This window comes from Rousettus aegyptiacus, unplaced genomic scaffold (genome assembly GCF_014176215.1).
Source record: "Rousettus aegyptiacus isolate mRouAeg1 unplaced genomic scaffold, mRouAeg1.p scaffold_m13_p_1, whole genome shotgun sequence".
In the NCBI taxonomy this organism is placed as follows: domain Eukaryota; kingdom Metazoa; phylum Chordata; class Mammalia; order Chiroptera; family Pteropodidae; genus Rousettus; species Rousettus aegyptiacus.
The window spans coordinates 42136160-42158559 of record NW_023416284.1 but is presented as its reverse complement, the minus strand read 5'-3'; the positions used below and the strand labels follow the sequence as shown (position 1 = coordinate 42158559).

General features: G+C 31.2%; 1 protein-coding gene across 9 annotated transcripts in view; it reads left to right on the top strand.

Moving 5' to 3' along the window:
• Positions 1-22400, top strand: part of DOCK7 (dedicator of cytokinesis 7) — a 154703-nt gene that overhangs the window by 49808 nt on the left and 82495 nt on the right. For 8 of the 9 annotated variants that reach the window (XM_036234638.1, XM_036234678.1, XM_036234672.1 and 5 more), the window contains exons 13-16: positions 2258-2351; positions 3019-3181; positions 16198-16315; positions 19474-19544. In XM_036234638.1, coding sequence (XP_036090531.1) covers positions 2258-2351; positions 3019-3181; positions 16198-16315; positions 19474-19544 — 446 coding nt within the window. The remainder of the gene's footprint in view (positions 1-2257; positions 2352-3018; positions 3182-16197; positions 16316-19473; positions 19545-22400) is intronic. The other variant, XR_004955171.1, reaches the window with a different exon arrangement.

The window sequence follows — 22400 nt, the reverse complement described above, 5'->3', positions numbered from 1 at the left end:
TAAGAGTCTTTTTCATTCTGGACAGTAATAGAAGAAAGAATCTAGAAGAGGACACAGTGTTACTTAGATGAGGTGATAGGCCAAGTATAGCTATGGGAACAAGGCAGTAGATTTACCTGCTAAATTGATAAAACCTTGCAGCTATGACATTTCTCTTTTTTTGTACTTCTTCAGCTGCTATATCACTTTTGCCACTATTTCCACAGCTCTTTTTTTATTTCTTCAGCTGCTTTATCATTGAACTGGTATTATAAACTTAAATCAGGAAGTCATCCATCCTTCTACCCACCTGTATTTATTCAACAAATATATTTTGAGCATTCACCATGTACTGGAGGCTAGAAACTGGCACAGAGTAATTGTGAAATCTTAAAAGTGAGTGATTGCTGGAGACACGGAGCAATGGAAAGCAGTTACTGTTGATTTTGTAAAGTTCCATATTTTTTTAGCAGCATATACAATTTTTATAAGTATTTTTAAATAGGGTATTATACATAAGGCAAATGCAAATTAAGTAAAAAGCAGAGATTATAGTTTTAGAATTTAAGGCACATGTTTCTTATAAATAAGATACAGAAGGCAATTTGTTTTTTTAATTAATGAGAGATTACTATCCATGCTTGTAATATACTAATCATTGTTTATGTACGAATTCGAAATGTCATGCTAAAATTATTAGAAATACACGAAGATTTAAAAACAAAATCAAACCCACATATTATTTTAAGGACATTTGTTCTATTTGTTAAAAGGATTATAAGTTACCGAGTGTTCTAGGATTATGCAGCAGTAAACACGTAGTGTGGAGAAGGGGTGTCAGCTATGCTCATTCATATGTTTGGAAGTTAGGTGGTGTCAGCTGATGTAGTTTGACTTCTGAGAAGACCGAAATGACTCAGACCTCATCCTCTAGCAGGCTAACTTGGTCATGTTCTCAAAGTAGTGGCCGAAGTTCAAGAGAGAGAACAAGCTCACTTTTGTGCAGATGTTTTTTAGGTTTCTCCTACCATGTTTGCTTATTGGCTAAACCAAGTCACATGGTCAAGGTTGGGGAGGGAATTATGCCCCACCTAACAAACGGCATAGAAACAGACAGGGAGCCAAGAATGGAGACCAATAATATAATCAATTTAGCAGGTTAAGTAGACAGAAATAATTAAGTCTAGAGATAATCTGAATATATTATATGTAAGGACCATTTAAAGATCTATATTAATTCTGTACTCAATAGGAGAGAATATACTGTTTTAGCAACTGATGGAACATTTATAATAATCATATATTAGGTCACTGAAAAAAATCCTCATAAAGTCAAATTCTCTAACCATAAATCAAACCTAAAACCTATTTATAAAAGTATTAACAAAAATCTCCAACCACTTAGAAGTTAAAAATCACTTTTCTAGATAATAGAGTAAAGGAAGATCAGTTTTGTACTCCTTTAGAATACAGCAGTGAGCCAAAGGGATATGGCTCAGGGTGAGCTCATGGTAATAAAGTAGCCTTAAATATATCCACTACCAAGTAAGATAAAAAGATAATATATGAACTATGCATTAAAAACAGTAAGATATCAAATGCAGGAGGTTTGGATTAATAAAATCTAAAAACTGACTCGAATAAAAGAATAAAATCAATCTCTACATTTTTAATTGTAAAAAGAAAATGCTACATTATTAAAAGTATTAATTGAAAATTTTATATTAATTAGATATAGTGTGGTTTTGTCTCTTTTCCCATTGATTGAAGTCTTTTCAGAGTTTTCTTTCTGGTCTTAGTATCAGGATCATTGTCCTTTTCTTTAAGAGTAGTTTTTTGTTGTCATATCTTTTCTTTTTCAAATTGAGTCAATGCTGTATATTTTGCATTTAAGAAATTCAGTAATATAAAGTTGAAAAGACAAATATAAATTCAATAATAACAAATTTATAATAAGGCTGCCATACACACACACACATTTTGTATTGTGTTTATAGTCTTTCTTTTCATCAACTTGTGTTGATTTTCTATATTTTGGAGGGTCCTATAATAATTTATAGACATAAATTATAGGCTATAAGTAAATATATAAAATTTAAAAAATAGTATAATAAAATTCAAAAGCATAAAAGGAAGTAGGTCAGCATGTTTATTTTTAATCATGATTATATTTTACTTTTCATTCTGACTAAATTGAAGAAAGAAGAGCAATATAATTCATTTCAATCTATTATATTTGTTTGTTTTAGCAAATTATTTTTTTTGTTTTTAAAATCAGGAAGGAGACCGCTTAAGTGATGAAGATCTGTACAAATTCCTTGCTGATATGAGAAGGCCATCTTCTGTTTTACGGAGACTAAGACCAATTACAGGTATCTTAAAATTTTGAGTAGAAAAGACTATAACTGTTATCACTGATATATTGTATTGTTCGTAATTGTGTATTCTTTTTTTTCTCTTATCTGGCACATGTCTTTCTGTGCTCAGTGCTGATCAGTCTTCTCATTATTCTACTCTTATGTGGTCTAACAGTTGGGACGCAGGATTTGAGTACTGAAATGAGAATGATGAATAATATTGTGGCTTAAAATTATTTTCTAGAGGAAAGAAAAGAAGTTCATGGAATGGTAAATATTCAGAAATAGATTCATATTGTGATCAAAGCAAACCTTTCTAGAGTAAAACTGTTTTGAAGACTACCAAGTTTAAATTAAATATTTAATCTTGGAAATGTTGGCTTGTTCCTGTGCTAGATTCTTCTGTTTTCTTCTTTCCTTTTGCTTCTTCCTTCCTTTTCATTCATTATTTCATTCATTCATTCATTCATTTAGTATTTTACATGTATTTATGTCTTTCTCAGTAATTTATAAGTTTGGGACTTGATAAAATGAAGTAATTTAGCGGTCTGAGATGATAGTAATTTTAGTTTCTTCTCACACATCTTGCAAAAATAGGGTCTAAACCTTCCAAAAATATTTTTAACGTGAAGTTTTTATTTATCATGTTTACATTGTTTTTATAATATGTCTTTATATGCAGCTCAGCTGAAGATAGACATTTCTCCGGCACCTGAAAATCCCCATTATTGCCTAACCCCAGAGCTACTTCAAGTGAAGCTTTACCCTGACAGTAGAGTTAGACCTACCAGAGAAATTTTGGAGTTTCCTGCCAGGGATGTCTATGTTCCAAACACTACATACAGGTAATACACTTTAATTTTGGGGAATTCTGAAATAAGATACTATTTTTTATAATATTAAAGTAGAACTAGAATGCAACTTTCCAAAAATATTTTGGAGCTTTGTCACATATTCCATTTCTTACTACATGATTTTATTACTGGTGCTCTATTAAGCTTTTACTCTGTGCTAGCTATAATGTTAATTACATTACATGCATTATTTTTCTTGGTCCTCATAGCTGGAAGTAGGTGTTACCTTTTTAAAAGTGAATAAACTGAGGGATAGAGAATTTAAGTATACTTGAGTGTGGTGGATCTAGCACTGAATCATGGACTATTAGGTTAAAATATTTGAACTCCTAGTTACTATATTTCCTCAAATATTCTTATTAGCAGAATTTAGCATTACACATTAATCAAGTTTATGTGCCTACACTGTATTTGAACAATTAATCAATAATATTTGGTGAGTATATACTACTAGGAGAATACTTGACATGAGGTTGTTGGATAGGCTTTTCAGGCTGAACACTGCATAACTCCAGGGTACCATTTACGTGCATTTTTTATGAATGATGCTCCCTTTTTCTGTGAATGCGGAGACTGTGACTTGACATAACTGTCGGGATATCTAACAAGGCAGCTCAGACATAAGATTCTAACCCAGAATTCCTTGTCTTTGTATATTTCACCACCAATATTTCCGATCTAGGTGGTGACTTAGACTAGAGTTTTAAAGGTGGAAAAGGTGAGAAATATTGGATTTGGGATACATTTTGAAAGTAGAACCCACAAAACTTGTTGGAGGAGTAAATGTGAGGAGTAAGAAAAGAAGAGAAGTCATTTTGATTCCCCAAATTTTGGCCTCAGGAACTTTATATTAGTTTCAGGTGTATAGCATGATTCACTATTGTGAAATGATAACCACAATAAGTCTAATTAACATCCATAACCATACATAGTTACAGAATTTTTCTTTCTTGTTTGAGAACTTTTAAGATCTGTTATTTTAACAACTTTCAAATACGCAATACAGTCACCATGCTGTACAATAACTGTAGTCGCCATTCTGTACATTGCATCGTCATCACGTACTTCTTTTATAACTGGAAGTTTGTTCCTTTTGATTTCTTTCACCTGTTTCACCCACTCCTCATCCCCCAGATTCTTTTTCAATTTTCAATAACTATTGACTGTTATAGAAGATGAAGATGTAACTCTTGTATCCTCCTTCCAAATAATATGTATATATGTGCATAAATCCAGAAAAAAATACATATACTTATTATCTCTTCCACATATAGTCATATCCTAGTTTTTCATTAAATTGATGTTATTTTTTTTACATGTTCATGATTATTAGATAACTTTTTACACTTGAGCCTCCTAGATTACTATGATTTTATTCTCATTTTTTTCATATAGCTTTTTATTTTTTGTGGAGTAGTAACATTATTTAGTTTCCCTATTTTTCTGTGTGTCATTACTAAAATTCTCTGTAATGCTTTTTGCAATACAGTAAAATACATCAGCTAATCAATCATTTCCATTCTTGCTACTTTCTTAATTTTCCTTGCAACTAAATTAGAAGTTATAAAGCAGAGATTTTCCAGGCTCACTTGGCTTACTGTACATTTGTTATCTTGGAGCCTATTTACCATTTTCCTGAATTTTTTTTTTTTTTTTGCGTTTCTTCTACAGTGGAGTCCTTATTTCATATATATTTTTCTTTCTTGGATTATTCATTTCTCTGAGAGCTATCAGTATCTTCCTGAAATAGGGCATATGGGGGTAAATTTTTTGAGACCTTTTGCATCTGACAATATCTTTATTTTATCCTTACTCCAGAATTGTTAATTTTGCTGAGTACAGAGTTCTAAGTTGTAAATCATTTTGTCATAATTTTAAAACCATAACACAATTGTCTTTTTGTTTTAAGTGATGCTTTTTAGTACTCCAATATAATTCTGATTGCTAATACTTTGTTTATGTCATATTTTTCCTTTGAAGGCTTATTTGGGTTGTTTTCTGAGCTTTAATGTGATATAATAATTATGATATATATTTATTATAGTGCTTTATAGTATTGAATTGTTTTCATTTAAATTATTTTATTCAGTGTCAAGAATCATATAATTATGGAATCCTGGTAGTATTACTTATTTATCTCCATTTATAGGTAAGAGAAATAAGGCTGAAATTAAAAAAACTTATTTGGACTTAAACCCAGGTCTTCTTATTTTATTTTCTATGTTCATCATTTGGGATGATAGCACAACAGCATTCATAATTATATATAATGTGAAAAAAATATTCAGTGCTAGATAATTGGTTACTACATTTTTATTGGAGCAGCTAGAACATCTTTTTTTTTTTACCTTATTATTTGCCTCAAAATGTACAGCATTATTTATCCACATTTAATAATTTTTTAATATCTTAAAATTGACCTAGGTGTTAATGCTTGATAGATATGATATCCTAGAGTATTATGTCTATGAAGTGATAGAAACTAGGGCCAACATAGGAAATCTAGACATGTTACAGGATTTGAATGGGAGTTGGGTAGAAAGCTTATACCAAGTGAAAAGACATCTTACTAATTAAGATACATCTTTTTTTCTCTTGGAGGAGATGGAAAAGTTAATACACCAAAAGATTTAAGTGGATTTTATAAATTATAAGTTAGTATGGTTTTACTAAATGAATTTATGGAAATTTTATCAATATGTATTAGTAACTCTTTAAGATAACTTCTTTATTTTAGTTTTTATGTTTGAATACTTTGTCATTTGAAGTGTTTAGCACTGGTAAGGATAATTGGTAGGGATATTTGTCCAAAAACTAATTATTTTCTATTCTGGGTATAAACTTTCAAGTATGAGAATAAATTCTTAGCATATAAGATTGAGAATGATCTTGAGAGGTCTTTTGATATATCTCAGTGTCTTTAGTTTGAACTGTAAACACTGTGTTATAGAGTTGGTTGGAGCAAACATTTGACTGACTGACTTGAGAAAACCATAGGAAAAAGAAGTATATTCTGAAAGTGACAGATTTCTTATTAATACTCTTTGCTTCTAATTTTTATGATTATTATCAAACAATTAAGAAAGAGATGTCTAAAAGGATATATATGTAAAATACATATTTTTCAGTTTAATTTTTTTATTTTTATATTTAAAAATATGCTTTTAAAGATATTGAGATTTATCCAAGATGTTTTTTAAAAAAAAATTATTGTGAAGCTAAACATACTATTAGAGATTTTCACATTTAAGTAAACATTTTCCCTGCTCCCCGCCCCCCCACCCCCCAACGCACATGTGATTGTTCACTTATTCTTCTATATTGCTAACCCAAGAGGGACCTGGTCTTTTCAAATCCTCTATAGAGATAAATGAGATATATGGTAGTTTCTAGCAATTAGGAATTGAACAACAAATTTTTTATTTTGCCAAACAAGTGGAGATTATTTACATCAAATGCTTGCTCTATTGAGGAAATACTTGTGCTAAGAATGAATGTAGTGGTTCAGAACGGGTAACCATCACTGTGACAAACAAAATGAGAGGATGCGGTTCTTTTTGATCTGAACCTTTGTTAGCAGTTAGGAATATGACCCATATATCTCTTAATAATCCTTAGTAAATTTATTATCTGTGAATTAATATGAGTAGTATAGTTTTAAATTCTTTATAATAGAAAATTACAAACATACAAAATAGAACAGTACATTTATACATAGTCATAGTACATAGTCATTCTTGTTTCATCTATTACCTTTCCCAGTGTTTTTTCTGTAGTGCTTTAAAACAAAACCTAGTCATTATATCATTTTACCTGAATATCCTTTTGTATGTATTTCTAACAGATAAGGACTTTTAGAAAATTAGCCACAATAACATCCAAGGTGTTTTATGAACACTTTGCAATTTTACCTTGTATCCATTTTCTCTTGAGTAGTTTAATAAGCTTATTATATTTTGATTCTTTTTTTTATCCTTAAAATTTGTTTGTAGGAACAGTTTGGCTAGTCAAAGTATATATATACTATTTATATTATGACACAAGAGCCATGTACTTCATGTTTCTTAAACTAGGTTATTACACAATGGTAGGTCTTGCTTAAGGTTCGGAGTTTTTAATACTTCTGTGCCATGGTACCCTTTGGCAGTCTTGTGAATCCTATGATTCTCTTTTTTGGAATCATGTTTTAAAATGCATAAAATAAAACACATAAGATAACAAAGGAAATCAATTACATTGAATTACAGTTATCAAAATATTAAAGTTGTGATATATATTTATTAATTGACTAAATAACAAGATCTAGCTGTGGGTCTAAAAGCTAAGTGGTGATAAGCATGAGCAGTATTTTGAGATATCTGCAATAGTTGTAAAAATATGAAATATGTGTAATATCTATTAACAACAAAGTCTCATGTATTGTATTGCTGAAACCAGTGTGATTAGTTCAAAACTTAAGGAAGTACAAGTTTCAATAAAAATTAAGTATTTTTTTCCCATTTAGGTTTACGGTGCCATGCTTTAGAGTGTATTAGTCTTTCTGTTTATTTTTAGTTTTCATAAATTTCTTGAGCTATTGCCACTTACTCTGCTTTTTGGTTTCGGTCTAGATATACCACTCTGGTTTTTATTCTGTCCAGTTGGTCCGAGTTAATTTTAACTACAAAAATTCTTGAAGTTGAGAGCTGTTACCTAACGTTTACCAAAGCCACCCAGAAGTTTTCAGTTAGGTGCTGCATTTGAACGTGGTAGACTGTTATCTCAGTCTCTGAGAGAAGGAGTGAAATTTCAGAAACAGTACCAGACTGTGAGGAGAGCAATTTTGTTCTCCTATCCTGAAATGAGAGTGTTTTCAGTTGGGAAGCAGTTATATGTACAAAAATGTTAAAAATATTAATAGGCCTGCCTAAATCTGATTATCCTTTCTAAAATGGATATTATGAAACATTTTACAGATGAAACATATTAGAGTATAACAGATATTTTTAGATTTGGTCATTGGTAAAATATCGCATTTAAGAATGTTTTAAATTAAAAAGTATAATTTTTAATAACTTCTCTATAATTTTAAAAATAATTTTTATTTGGAATTAAAAACATAAACACATAGATCTTTTTTAAAGTAAGAAAATAATCAAAATTTTCTTACCAATTTTTGAATTAGTAGGGGACTTTATTTTAAAGATTGCAAATACAAATGGTTTCCTTTTTTTTTTTTTTTAATCTAAAATACAGTTTAATGGGAAGGCTGACAGAACAGGGAAAACACTAAGATTACTACCAATAATGTTCAATCAATAGATTTTCATTTTGCTTATTGGTAGAAACCAGGAAGCAAATAAAAAATTTCAACACCAAGCATATAAATAACCATCACTAATGGGGGGAAAATTGCATACTTGGGAAATAAAAATTTGGTACCAAAACTGGTTTCCTAATTGCTTCCAATGGGTCATTATAACAAAATCTAAATTTAAAGATATAAACAGAGCCACATATTGGGTACTGATTCATGCATAGCATAATAAACGGCTTACTTTCTTACAGTAACAAATGAGTACTATAGACTTAAGTGTCAGCCTTTTATTTTTGGGTTATACTCACTCCAAAAGAAGCTTTGGAGCTACAAAACAATCACTGAATATAAACCTTTTAGTTAGGGATTTAACTGGTAGTTGGAGTACAAAATTTTTTGAATGGTCAAATGGTATTGAGTGTTTAAAAATAATGGATGCTTTCCACTTTACAAATGAGTACTTGTACATCATTCATGGATTTTTATGATATGAATTTTTAGATTGTAAACCTCCTATTTATTTTTATTTTGCTTACTTTATTTTTTATCTTGTTTAATTTGTCATCAAAATATTATAATAATTTTCATTGAGTTAACTTTTAAACCACACGTTTTATAGTATACATTAATCATTGAAATCTCAACATTTTAGACTGTACATCTGACACCTTCACGTCTTACAACCTCCAAATAACTGATATTTAAAATTTAATAAGAAAGTAGAGTGACAATTGATAAGAATGATTTTCTTCATAGCTTGGTCATAGCATTTACCATCTATAAATGCTATGAACAAAGCACATAGTACTTGATCAAAATTGTTTTTGATAATTATGTAATTAGAAGCCATCAAATTGTGGTAAGTATACTTAAGAATAGACATGTAACTGTAAATCATATAATTCAAATAAAGACACTGTAATAAATGTAATTACTGACAAGTAGGTAATTATTTTTAAATAAGTTCTATGAAGGCCAGGACTGTTCCTCATTCATTGTTGCATTCCTAATGCCCAATCCATGATAGGTTTTCAATAAATATATTTAACAAGTGAATTAATAAATGAATGGTCAACTTACCATCAAGATTCTCAAAACCATATTTGTAGTTTTCTCAAGTTTCATTGAAGTCTTGTGATCCATCTATTCGGTACTGAATTTATGTCCATGAATTACTTGAGTATAATGAACGAAAGGCTGTATTTTTAGTAGATTCATGCTGACAGATATAACAAAATACTGTTATTTGGTTTCATTTTAATTGATGGCTATGTAAGGTAGTTATTAATGTTGCTATGGTAATGACATTTTTTTTATTTATTATCGTCCCAAGAAGTTAAGTGAAGGGCAACTAATGAATTTGTCTTAATAAACTTATTGAAAATAATCTTTTCAGATTATTTTATAGAAAAAGATGGAGAATATTGAATAAATTCATGGATAAATACATGAAAAAGCAAGAAAAATATAAGTACTAGATCTATATAACTGTTCATGTTATATATATTTCATTATATATTCAGAACAAACATAACAGGATTAGTCTTACTAATAGGCAGTGAGTGAGTAACCTGAATTAACTGCTGTCCATTTTCTTTGTAGGCTAATTTTACCTGGTTTAACATCACAGTAAACATTAAAAATTTGAGAGTTGCTGGGTCTAATGGAATAGATGCCACTTGTTTGTTTGCCTTTGTTATAAATGGTGGTACAATCAACAGGAATGTCTAGAATGAACAAAATATTACATAAGATATAGTAATAAGGTTGATATCTTTAGAGCTTGAGATTTTACTTGACATTTTATGGAATTATGGTGAATGTGGCCTTCAACCCTTTTCAGTAATATATTACTGAAAAAGTACTTTATGCTAAAGCATTTTTTATTAGATGGCATATTGTGTAAATAATATCAAAATAGTTATTACCAAACTGATTTCTTTTTGAAAAAAGTGACAAAATGAGAATTTTAAGCCTTTTTTTTTTTTTTTTTTTTTTGGCTAGGTATAGGAAGAATATAAAAATATCACATATGAGATACCAAAATAATGTTTGGTTCATAGAAGATAGTCACAGATATATGTGGAAAGAATGAACATACATGGAGGAAACTAATAGAGACCTTTTTTCTGTATGAATTACATAAAGAATAAATGTTTTTAAACTATATCATTTTGTTGAGAATAGAGACTTTTTTCCTTTATCAGGCAAATTTTAAGGCAAACAGGGAAGTAGAAAAAAATATCGAAGAGAATACCATAATCTTTCCATTCATATTCAACAATTGTAACGTTTTGCCATATTTGCTTTATAAACATACATATACACAAGTACGTATTTTGCTGTGCTTTTTGAAAGCAATTTGCAAGCATCGTGACCCTTAACCTCTTATATATTTCAGCATGCATCTCTTAAACATGAGACTATTTTCCTACATGACTGCAAAACCATTATTACATCTAAGAAAACTAATAAGAATTCTGTGTTATCTAATACCAAGTCTATATTCATATATCCCTGATTATCTTAAGTATGTGTTTTTTATAGAGTTTTTTTTTTTTTTTTTAAACCCACCAGAATCCAATTTAGGTCGGCATATTGTATTTGGTGGATTTGTCTCTACTTTCTTTTATCTAGAACAGGCCCTGAAAATAGGGATTTTTTAAACGGAAATGTCAAAGGTAGAAAAAGAATTTGATAATAGTTTCAAGAAGGAAACCAAATTACCTTACCATCATGTTCTACATTGTTTGTTTCAATTTAAGTGAAGAGAGGGAGTACTTCTTGGTGCTCTTGATTGAGAAGAAAGAATTTTCTGTGGATTCTTGAATACCAATTTTTCTTAACTGATAAAATAATATATGCCTGCTTTTAAAAAGTGATATTGGCTATACAATTAGGGGAATGGGTGGTGATATTAAAAGTACAACTTGTACACATCTTTTAGTTCAAATGTGTTATTGTTTTTGATGTTAAATGGGATAAACAATGCTATACAGATTGTACAAGATGTTCTGTTCTCAAAATATGTAATCAGGTACATTATTTAATGAGTTTAAAAAAAAAAGAGAGAGCAAGGCAAAACTTTTTGTTTTTCTTCTTCATTAGTAAAAGTATTTGTATATTTTTATTTACTTGTCTTCTTTATTTCTTTTAACAGAAATGTGTATGTGGTCTATATTGAATACATAGAAAAAGTATATAGGGGTAAACAAAAGACATAATTCCTTGCACTTACTAAGGTCCAAGAGAGCAAAACTCATACAACTTAGATTCTAGCAAAATTTCCCTACTTATGCCATCTTAACATGAGATTAGATAATATTCACTGAGAAAATATTACAGTATGTACCGAAATGCATTGATTGTTTCTAATTACCAAAAACAGCTAATATATCATACTTTATAGTGTTTACTATTACTGGGTAGTATTCTAAGTTCTTTAAAAAATATTAATTTTTTAATCTTTATACAACCCAATATTATCTTCACTTGACAGACAAGAAAATAGAGGTACAGAAAAGCTAAGCAGTTTGACCAAGAATCACACAGCTGAAGAACAGCAGAGCCAGGATTTTGATTCATAACCATACTCCTAATCATTACGTCCTAAATGCTTTATATATTCTTTTAATTCTCATAACCCTATTAAGTACTATATATGTAGCTACCTCAACTTACTGATGAGGAGACTGAGGTATGGCAAGGTTAAGTAAGTAACTTGTCCAAGGCTGGACAGCTAGAACTGACTGTTGGACCCAAACCAAGTCCGATTCCAGAGCCCACACTCTTAACAATTCTATATTAATTTGTCAAAATAAGGAATTTTTAAAGGATTTATTATTTTCTCAAAAAGTTCTTCATATGAACACTCAAAAAAAATAATCACTTATAAGTTAATTGAAGTATTTAGTATTTTTTCTTTTAACACTAAGTTACAAGCAGCACAATGGAACATTTATTTTTAAACATACTACTACTTTTTTGGTTTTGTTAAATTTACATTATCAAAATCATTACCATCATTGCTATGATTATGATTATTCTTGTTATTAGAAACTGTGTACCTGATACAGTTTAATCCCACCAAATATAATTAATCTACAATGTAAACAACAGGCTAGGTGAGAGAGGTACCTATTTATTATAAAACTGTCAGAATCTAAACATTCCAATATACAGTTCTACAGTTCAAAAACTTTAGAAATACTATTAAAAAGTCATTCAAGGGGGTTCCAAAAATAAGACTCGGAGAAAATGGTAAAAAAAAAAAAAAAAAGCCAAGAATTACAAAACAAATATTAGTAGCAATTTTCACTAAACAAACATATAATTATGTTTCAGTAATTTCATGACTCATATTTTAGTAGGTTATTTTTGCTAATTATCTAAAAAGGTTTTTTTACCAACTAGTTTGATTTCTATATTTTTGTTTTTATTATGTTATTTTTCTAAATTGTTTTCCCTATACCTTTTATTATGATTAAAAGAGCCTGTTCACAAACATAAAATACTATTACTATAAAATTATATACATGTAATAAAATATGTGAAAATTTTGAATGATGAATTTCTGAACTGGAAGAAGCCTTAGATCATCTTCAAGTTTAAACGAAGAAACCAAAACTCTAAAAAGTTAAGTGACTTTAAGATCACATAGTTATTTAGTAGGAAAAACTAATACCCAGTAAGTGAACTTCACAACAGATCCTTCACAACAGACTGGGCCCTGGAAAATGCCATTTATGCTAATGTCAAAACCTAATACTAATAACACAAGATATTACATACCACTCTGCTCTTCTCAGATTATCAATAAGAAAAGCTAACAGCCAATAAACTGCAAACCTAGCACACTTTTAACTGTTATTGTTAGACTAACAGACAATGAAATATCGAACATATTGAAAGCAAGCACATAATCCTGCCAATTTGTTATCTCTACAGATATGTTTACATGTCAAAAATTACCAAGAAAGCAGTCTTGTTCAAATTATATGCTATGTCTTTATGGCAGGTCTGAGAAACAGAAAGATCTATAATTGAGACTTATTAATTTAAAACCTGCCTGTGCTACTAGATACAATATATATTCTATTCATATAAATAGGTCATATTAAAATATTTCAGCAAAGTCTCTGCCTTCGGTCTTGATATTTTCTAACCAATTTGTGTATAAATATTTTAATATGATAAGTTTATAAATGTTAACTTTCAAATTATGATTTCTCTTATCAGAGTATCCTTTGTTGTGCCATTTACATCCCTACCAGGAGTAAATGAGAGTTCCTCTTTTCTCATGAATTTTTACCAGTGCTTTGAATGAGTAAAACAAAAAATATCAATAAATATAATAGGCAAATATATCTAGTTTATTTTGTTGGCCATCTATTTTGCCCTCTTTGTGAAATACCTGAGTATTATGAAAGTACCCCCTCAGTAAACTCCTTCCTCATTTTTTGTTAGTCTATTTCTGACTAATTTAGGAATTATTTACATATTTTAGATACTTTTTGTCATATCTGTAACAGTGTTTTTCCAATTTGTTGTTTTGTCTTCTATCGCTTGCTCTATAGAGGCTTTTAAATTTATCTTTTAGGATTTTTGTAGCTCATGCTCAGAAATGTCTCCTTCAATAATAAAATATGGTCTTTTTTAGGGCTTTTCTAATACTTTTATGGTTTTATTTTTATTATTTAAACCTATGATTGATCTGCAATTTATTTTGAGGAGGGGCTAAAATATGAATTTAGTTTTCCACCAAATGGCTAGTTGGCTATCTCAGCACTTCTCATTAATCTACCTGCACTCTGCCGATTTGAAATTCCTATGAAGGAGTATTATAAATACAAGGTAGAGACTTGCTAGAGTTTTATGGGACTTTATTAGTGGAGGTAATAGTCAAATGGAAAAGAACCTGGATTCAGTTGCATGCCTTTAGCTTTCAGAGACAAGTTGAATTTAAAATTGTATTGCTTATATTGGAAAGCAAGCATGGTTTATAGATAATGATCAATTAATTCCCATTTAATCCAGAGTCCAAACTCCCAGAAATGTTAAGTAACTAAATATTTTGTACCATTAATTTATTCCTCCATTCAATATGAGGCTCTGTTTTAGGCATTGAGAATATAACAGTTAACTAGATAGATAAAGTCCTTACTCTCAAGGAGTCTGGGCTCTGTTAAAGGAGATATAAACAATGCATAAATGAACAAGAGTTTAGAATTATCCTTAGAAGATTTTTTAAGGGTTGCAAATGAAATAGCAAAGTGATGTGATGGTGCGGGGAGGTAAAGATAAGGCTTTCTGAGACTTGAAGGATGGGAAGAGGACAGTCATGTTCATGTCCACAAAGTGAGGACAGTAGTAATCCCAATGCAGAGATTCTCAGGGGTGGGGAAAAGCATGACAGGTTTTGCTTTTCTTTGTATTTTTCATGCCTATTCTACTTACAAATTTCTCATTGAAATTTGTGGTTTGATTCTTTAGTCTCAAGTCCTCTTGTGAGTTCTGCTGACATTCTATGTTCATAACATTTATCATGCTGCATTACAGTTATTTACTTGTCTGATTCTCCCTCTAGACCATGAGTTCTATGAAATCAAGGACTTCAAGTCTTTTATTGCTCTATTCTCAGTATCTGGCACACTGCATACTCAGTAAATGTTTGTTACAAAGAGGAATTATAAACATAGTTAAGGCCCATCTATTTTTATATGCTGTTCTCTCCCACCATTTCAGGAACTTTACATTCTTGTCCTAGTATATGCAAACCTTGTCTCAAGTAGATTCTTTTCATTAGGGTTTACTCAAATCTTTTCTATCTTAAAAAACTCATAGATCTTCGTATTGTCTCCAACAGTTGCATTATCTTTCCTCCCTTCACATACTTTTCAGAATTTCACTTGTTTCATTTTGTTACCTCTTACTTGCTCTTGAACCTACTTTATTTGTTTTCAGCCTGAAATTATAAGTGAATTTTATGTTGCTAAATCCAAAAGTTTTCAATTCTTTTGGCCTCTGATTAGCATTTGACACTTAATTCTGTAATTTGCATATTTTCTTCCCTTGGCTTTCATGTCACTGTATTCTCATGGTTTTCCTTCTGCTTCTCTGTGGGTGCCTTCTCAGTCGTCTTTGCAGGCTCATTGTCCCCTGGCTGACCACAGAATCTTGGTGTTCCTTAAGACTACATTCTTGGATTAACACACACGAATAATTAAGTGACATTCTAATTCTCTCCTAGTTGATGTCCTTGAGTATCATTCTCAGCATGGGAAAAATAATATATAGATGCAAAATTGAAAACTTTAATAAGAACGTTATAGTTTTGAATTTGAAATAGCAATATGAACTCAGGGTGTATTTTACATTAAAAGCATTTTCCCTTAACTTTTTCTATTTAAATGGCCTAGAAACAATGCCTAACCCACAATGAGAGCCCAGACTGTAGCTTGGGAAAACACTTCTCATTCAAAGAACCACAGCTCCTTGGAGAAATAGCTGATTCCAGTTGGGGTGTATTTTATTGCTGTCTATTTGAATGATTAGTCTGAAGAGCAAGTAAAACATTTTATGTGAAAATACTTAATATAGTGGCTAGCAAATATGAACATTCAGTATTTGTTCATCTCTCTCTTTTGTGGCATGTAGTGATACAGTGTTTCTAGATATATATTCACTGTCATGCATACTATTGCCTTCACAGAAATCTTCTCTACATATACCCTCAGAGTCTCAATTTTGCCAATCGTCAGGGTTCTGCTAGAAATATAACAGTGAAAGTCCAGTTTATGTATGGAGAGGATCCAAGTAATGCTATGCCGGTAAGAAATATTCTTTTCTTATTCTTCATATATGGTTCCAATAGACATTTTTTGGGAGGGTATCACGTGATTGGCAGCCCTAAACTAGAAATTAATGTGATCCTGTAAACCACATTTCTAACTGCATTACAGATAGTAATAAATTTACTTAAATTCTTTTATTTATTGAGAATTTGGTATATGTCGGGCACTCCCAGAGATACAAAGATGAATAAGACTTGTAATCTAGAGGATATAAGACAAATGCATGAAAATCTAAAATGGCAACTTTCAAAAGAGGGTCAGAGCAGAATTACCTAGGGTACTCTAACAAAGCCACGGATACTTTTTCTCTTCCTTGATGTCTGTGATTCTGATTCTCCTCCTTTAGAATGAAAAGCCAGGCGAGGGAAGTGAAAAGTAATGGGCTGTGGTATAGTTTAAAAATAGCCCCACCTGATTCTAATATGTATGATTCTCCAAGTCTTTGCTGAGAAACTCTGGCAATAGTTCTCAACATTGGCTGCATGTTAATTACACTCTCCTAGGGAGCTTTTAAAACTACCAATGCCCAGACTAAATCTCATTCCAATTAAATTATTATCTCTGGGCATGGGAATCAGGCAGGTGTCAGTGGTTTGACATCTTCCCAAAGGATTACATTTTCATAGCCAATATTGAAAAGCAAGGTATGTGCTAATTATTAAAAGATTGGTATAGGGTTTCAAAGACATAGATGTTCAGTGGTAGGTGAGAATGCGTTAACAGAGGTTAAAATGTTTTGGCAGTAGGTCTAGATGGTGCAGAAATGAAACCAATTCAAGTTGGAGAATGGCCTTCAAAGGGGTCCAGTGGTGAGTCGCCAGTGAACCAGAGCAGTGGAAGATAAGTCAGCAGTACTAGATTGAGGCCAGACTGGGGAGATTGTTGACTGCCCAAATTGTGATTTAGGACTCATGGGACATTAATAAATGCAAGTTCCATGAAAACAGATTTTCGGATCAACTTGAAGTTAGTAACATGGAATAGGAGCACAACTGTCACTGTAGATGTTCAACCTAGTAGAATGAAAATGAGCTAAGAATAGATATATTGTTAACAGAATTATTTTAGCTTTCTGTATCAGTCATTTGAGGCGAGTTCTGATTTTCTGCTTACTAGGAAAGCTATATATCTCCCCTTATTGCCTCAATTTCATCAGCATTTATAAATCTTGACAGCAGCAAGCGCAAATTATTCATCTTTGTATTCTTCTATGGCAGCTATTTCAGTTCCGTGCAAAAAATAAACATTGAATAAATATTTGTTGAAGAAATGTAGAATTTATTTTTAAAGTTTGAATTAGCATTTCATGCTCTACTAGCTCTTCATTTCTGCTAAAAGAATGAATGTATTATAGTCGATGAAAAGATACTGGATTGTGAAAATAGATGCTTTATTATCCTATATGTAAATTGCAATATGAATTTGAGTTTAATGACAAATGTAGACTATGTAAAATAATCTGTTTTATTGTTTGCCTAACAAGCTCTTCCTTGTTTTAGCATCTGTATGGCCTCCTCTACAGAGCCCCAGCTGCATCCAGCCACATTGACAGTTAGACTACTCCCTCTTTTAATGCTACCGTAGCATCTTATCACTTCTTTTATGGCCTTATCACTTTATGATTATATGTTTATTTCTTCATCTTGTCCACTAGACTGTGAGCTCCTTGAGGGCAGGGACCGTGTCTTACTCATATTTATATCTCGATGCCTATTGTAGTGCTTGGTATATAATGGCATATAATTGATGCTCAGTCTGTGTTGACAGATGATTAAAAATACATGTCAAATGGTCAAAGAAAGAACTTTCTACTTTATATCATTTGTTATGAAAATAAATTACTTTATGAAAAATGATAGCTTCTCAGAGGGTAAAAGGTACTGCATGTCTTTATTTGTGTATTATTAGTCATATGAAAATATAATGCTTTTAGGCTTATGTGAGGGGCTGGTTTGAAAGAGTGTATAAACTTGGATAGATTTTACTTATTTTTTTTTTAAATAAGGACTATTTAAATGAGTCCTAAGAGAATTTTTTGATCACATAATGTCGATATGATAAAAATCATAAACTTCATGATTCTTGCACTGGAACGTAGTAAGGTTTTCTTAGCAAATTGATGAAATTAGAGTTACCTAGGATCATAATTGTTAAGCTTTGACATCCCCTTAAAATAAAAGGACCTGATTGAGATGTTGCAAAAAGAAACAAAGTACCTGTTAATGTGTTCTTTTTATTTTGGAATGGTCCAATTAATCCCTTTGTATAGGAAATAAGTGTTGAATTTTACCAATTGTGTTAATGGGACTGTGATAACATGCCCACATACTTATTCATGCATACGTAGAGATGGCTGGCCAGATGTGAGTTTTATCTATGGCTAGATAATATTGCAAGCCTAACTGTCTCACATAGGAATCATAGCTATGACCTTGACATCATTAAGCCATTGATCTAATCTGCTGCCCTAATTAACCACAGCTTTTGTTAGAATTCAAGAGGCAGATATGTAAGATTGAATTATTTTTTTCTCCAAAAATAATATAATATTTTTTTTAACGTGGTGGATTTCTTTAAAAAACACATATGTAAGAATATATAGAATGTCTTCCTTCATTGCAGAGTAGCTTGCAGGGAGTACTTGAAGCAAAGGATATATATTTTGACCTAAAATAGGATTTTTAAATATCACTTATAAATAATATATATTTGACTTTCAGAATGACTGCCGTTTTTGTGGAGAACCCACCAATTTGTATAGTAGATATATGCCACAATTCTAGGGCCATATTTCTTATATAAATTCCAAATGATGTGCTACATCCAGATTTTAAAATGAATTCTTCACCTTCTTTTAAAAAAAGAGAAAGTAATGTACCTTATTGCCCAAGAAATATAAATATAATGGATAGAAACTTTTTGAATGTTTGAATGTCAGATGGGTCTATAGTTGAAAAGAAATTCAGAATTAAGCAATTGAACTGATTAATGAACGTCAGTAGGCACATTGTTCTTCATTGGGCTGATTTTGCCCATTGTTCTCAAACAGTTATTAAATCAGACAATTCTTACATAGATATGAAACATTCAGCATTTATTACAACAAAGTTTCAACATGCTGTTATTTGTTACAGGTAATCTTTGGTAAATCTAGCTGTTCAGAATTTTCAAAGGAAGCCTATACAGCCGTAGTATATCATAACAGGTACTGAATTCAAATATTTCTTTCAAAGTTACTCACTCCTCAGTGGCCATTGTTAGCACTCACCTTAGTGTGTTTACCGAATGCCTTGCTGCACTGATTGTGCAAAATCAAGACAGGTGACATCAGAGTTATAATTTTAAATCTGGAGATCCACATTTTTCATAGACATCTCAAATGTAAGACTTTAGACACAAAACATCTTTTCTATCAAATTCTGATTCTTTCTTTTTTTATTATAGTGTTATTAGTTATCATTGTGGCTTCTGGTCCTTTCGATCTTTCCCTATTACATTCCCCTAACACTTTGTAGTTTTACTTAAGCTTGAACCCCTTAGTTAAATTGGTGTTATTCTAAACATCCAGTAATCCTTTCACTTAGTGCCTTTCCATGTTACTTCTTTGGGAAATTGTTAACTTTAGATAACCTTTAATTCTTTTTTAATTTAATGCTGTTGGAGGAAAATCACAGAATTGTACCAGTCACAAATTGATATTATTTTATTCTGTGATGGGGCTACAGTAATTCATTTTATTTTATTTTTATCTCGATTTTGGCCCCACCATTCTTTGGTAATCTTTTTGTCATCACATTTTTTACCCTTTCTCTCATTTGGCAGTAGTTATTTTAAGCCTTTCTCCCCCTTCCTCTAGCTCCTTACTTCTGTTTGCTCTGCTTTTAGCTATCCTGCTTTATTAAGCTAGTGGAGACCATCCAACCTGAGATCCATCAGCTTCTCTACTCTTCACCTCAAATTATCTTTGTACTGATCTGCCTTTCCTTCTGTTTCAAAGATAGTAATGGCCCTTACCCTGCCCACTGTCAAATCTTTTCACCTCTGCTGTCAGTCTTATCCAGCTTCTTCCAGAATATGACTCCATCAGTTATCCCTTCTCTTGCATCATCAGTTTCCTGTTTCATTGGCTCCATCTCTTATTGTCAAAAAGAAGCTTAACTTTTCTATTCTTAAAGAAACAAAAGTCTTTTTGCAGCGCTGTTGTGTAGTGTGGTTTTTCCTTGTCTTCCTTAAAACTTTCTTCTTTCTCACCTTTATTTATGGCCTTCTCTCAATTTCCTTCTATTTCTTTGAACACTTGTTTTCCTTCTATCGTAATTATTCTAATTTTTCTTTTTCTTTTAAGTATAGACATTGCACACAAAACACAGGTTTTGTTTTTAACCCTCTTGTTCTATAATATTCTCTTCCTAAATAATCTTATATGTATTTCTCAGAGTTACATTCAATGAAAATGCTACAACTTTTATTTTTATGTGGATTATTCACAACTCTTACTTTCAGTCATAACCTTTCTGAGGTACAGACATGTATTTTTAGTAGCCCGTTGGGCATATTCATTTGGGTTCCCTGCTGCCTCCTCAGTTTCTGCATATTTATCCCTGGCCTTCTTCCAGACCCTGTCTCTGTCTCACTGTTTATTTTAATTAATGGAACCACCATTTCTCCAGTTACTCTGACTCAAAATTTAAGACATCCCTTCCCGCCTTCTTTTTTTCTCTAATATCCAGTTATCTTTTAGATCTCGATGATTTTCTGTTTGCCTCATTACTAAATGTATTCTGTGCTGTCCTGTTTTGGGTCCTTTATTGGATCTTTTTTTCTATTACAATCCCTCTATTTATTGAACTTTTACTCATTCTTTAAGGCCTATATTATATAGTGCCTCTTAAATACAATTCCCTCATCTAAATCTTGAAATAATCAGTTCAACTCTGTTCTTTTAAGTACTTACTCTATATGCTCTATACCAGAGGTTGGCAGACTTTTTCCACAAAGGGACAAATAGTATATATTTTAGGTCTTGTGGGCCATAAGATTTCCATTGTATATACTTAGCTCTGTTTTTGTAATATAAAAGCAGCCATAAACAAGTAAAGTTGCAAATGAATAGGCATGGCTATCTTCTAATAAAATTTTATTTGTGGACTCTGAAATTTGAATTTCATTTACTATTTCAAGCGAAATGTTGGTCTTGATTTTTTTTCAATCATTTAAAAATATAAAGACCATTTTTAATTTTTGAGCTATACAAAGCCAAGCAGTAGACTAGATTTGGCCTGTGGGCTATAGTTTGCCAACCTCTGCTTTATAGCATAGCAATTGTTATATATGTGTCTTATTTATTTTTCTACTAGATTATATATTTTTGAGAGTAATTATTTTTTGTGTTCCCCTTTAAAACCACCACAAAAGTGCTTAGCCTAAAGGTAGGCAATTCAGTTGTTGATGAATAACTGGTAGATTTTTACTTTTTTGTAACAGTCTTCACACAATGTGATTTGAGGAAAGAAATGAACTAAAACACTCAATACCAGTAAAGATATTAATAAAGAAGATAGTAATTTCTAAAAAAATATCTCGGTTTGTGGCTAAGTCTTTATTTTTGTTGCTCTCAGCATTAGTAGAATTTAAATAACAGTACCATCTAACATTGCTAGTAAATTCAACTTTCTCATAATTCAGTGGTGACTAGTGAGATCAGTAATATGATGTATAGCATCTTTTATTCACCAAATTTGTCAAATTCTCAGATAGCCAGCATTAACTATCTTCTTTGTGGATATTAAAAGCCTCATTTCACTTAACATTTCTGTGGCCAAATCTACACCCATTAGCATTTTCGAGGCTTATTTGAGATGGAAGAAAATTTGACCAATTAGCATCAGAGGAAAAAACCCTAATAGGTGGGCCAGCCTTCACTTTAAAGGTAGTTAGAGCTGTATGGTTTGAATGCATTTTCATTGACTATAACTCTGAGAGATACTAGTTGAATATGGAAGGTTGGGATGCTAAGGTCCTAACCCTTTTAAGTTTATAGTATGAATAGCAGCCATACTTT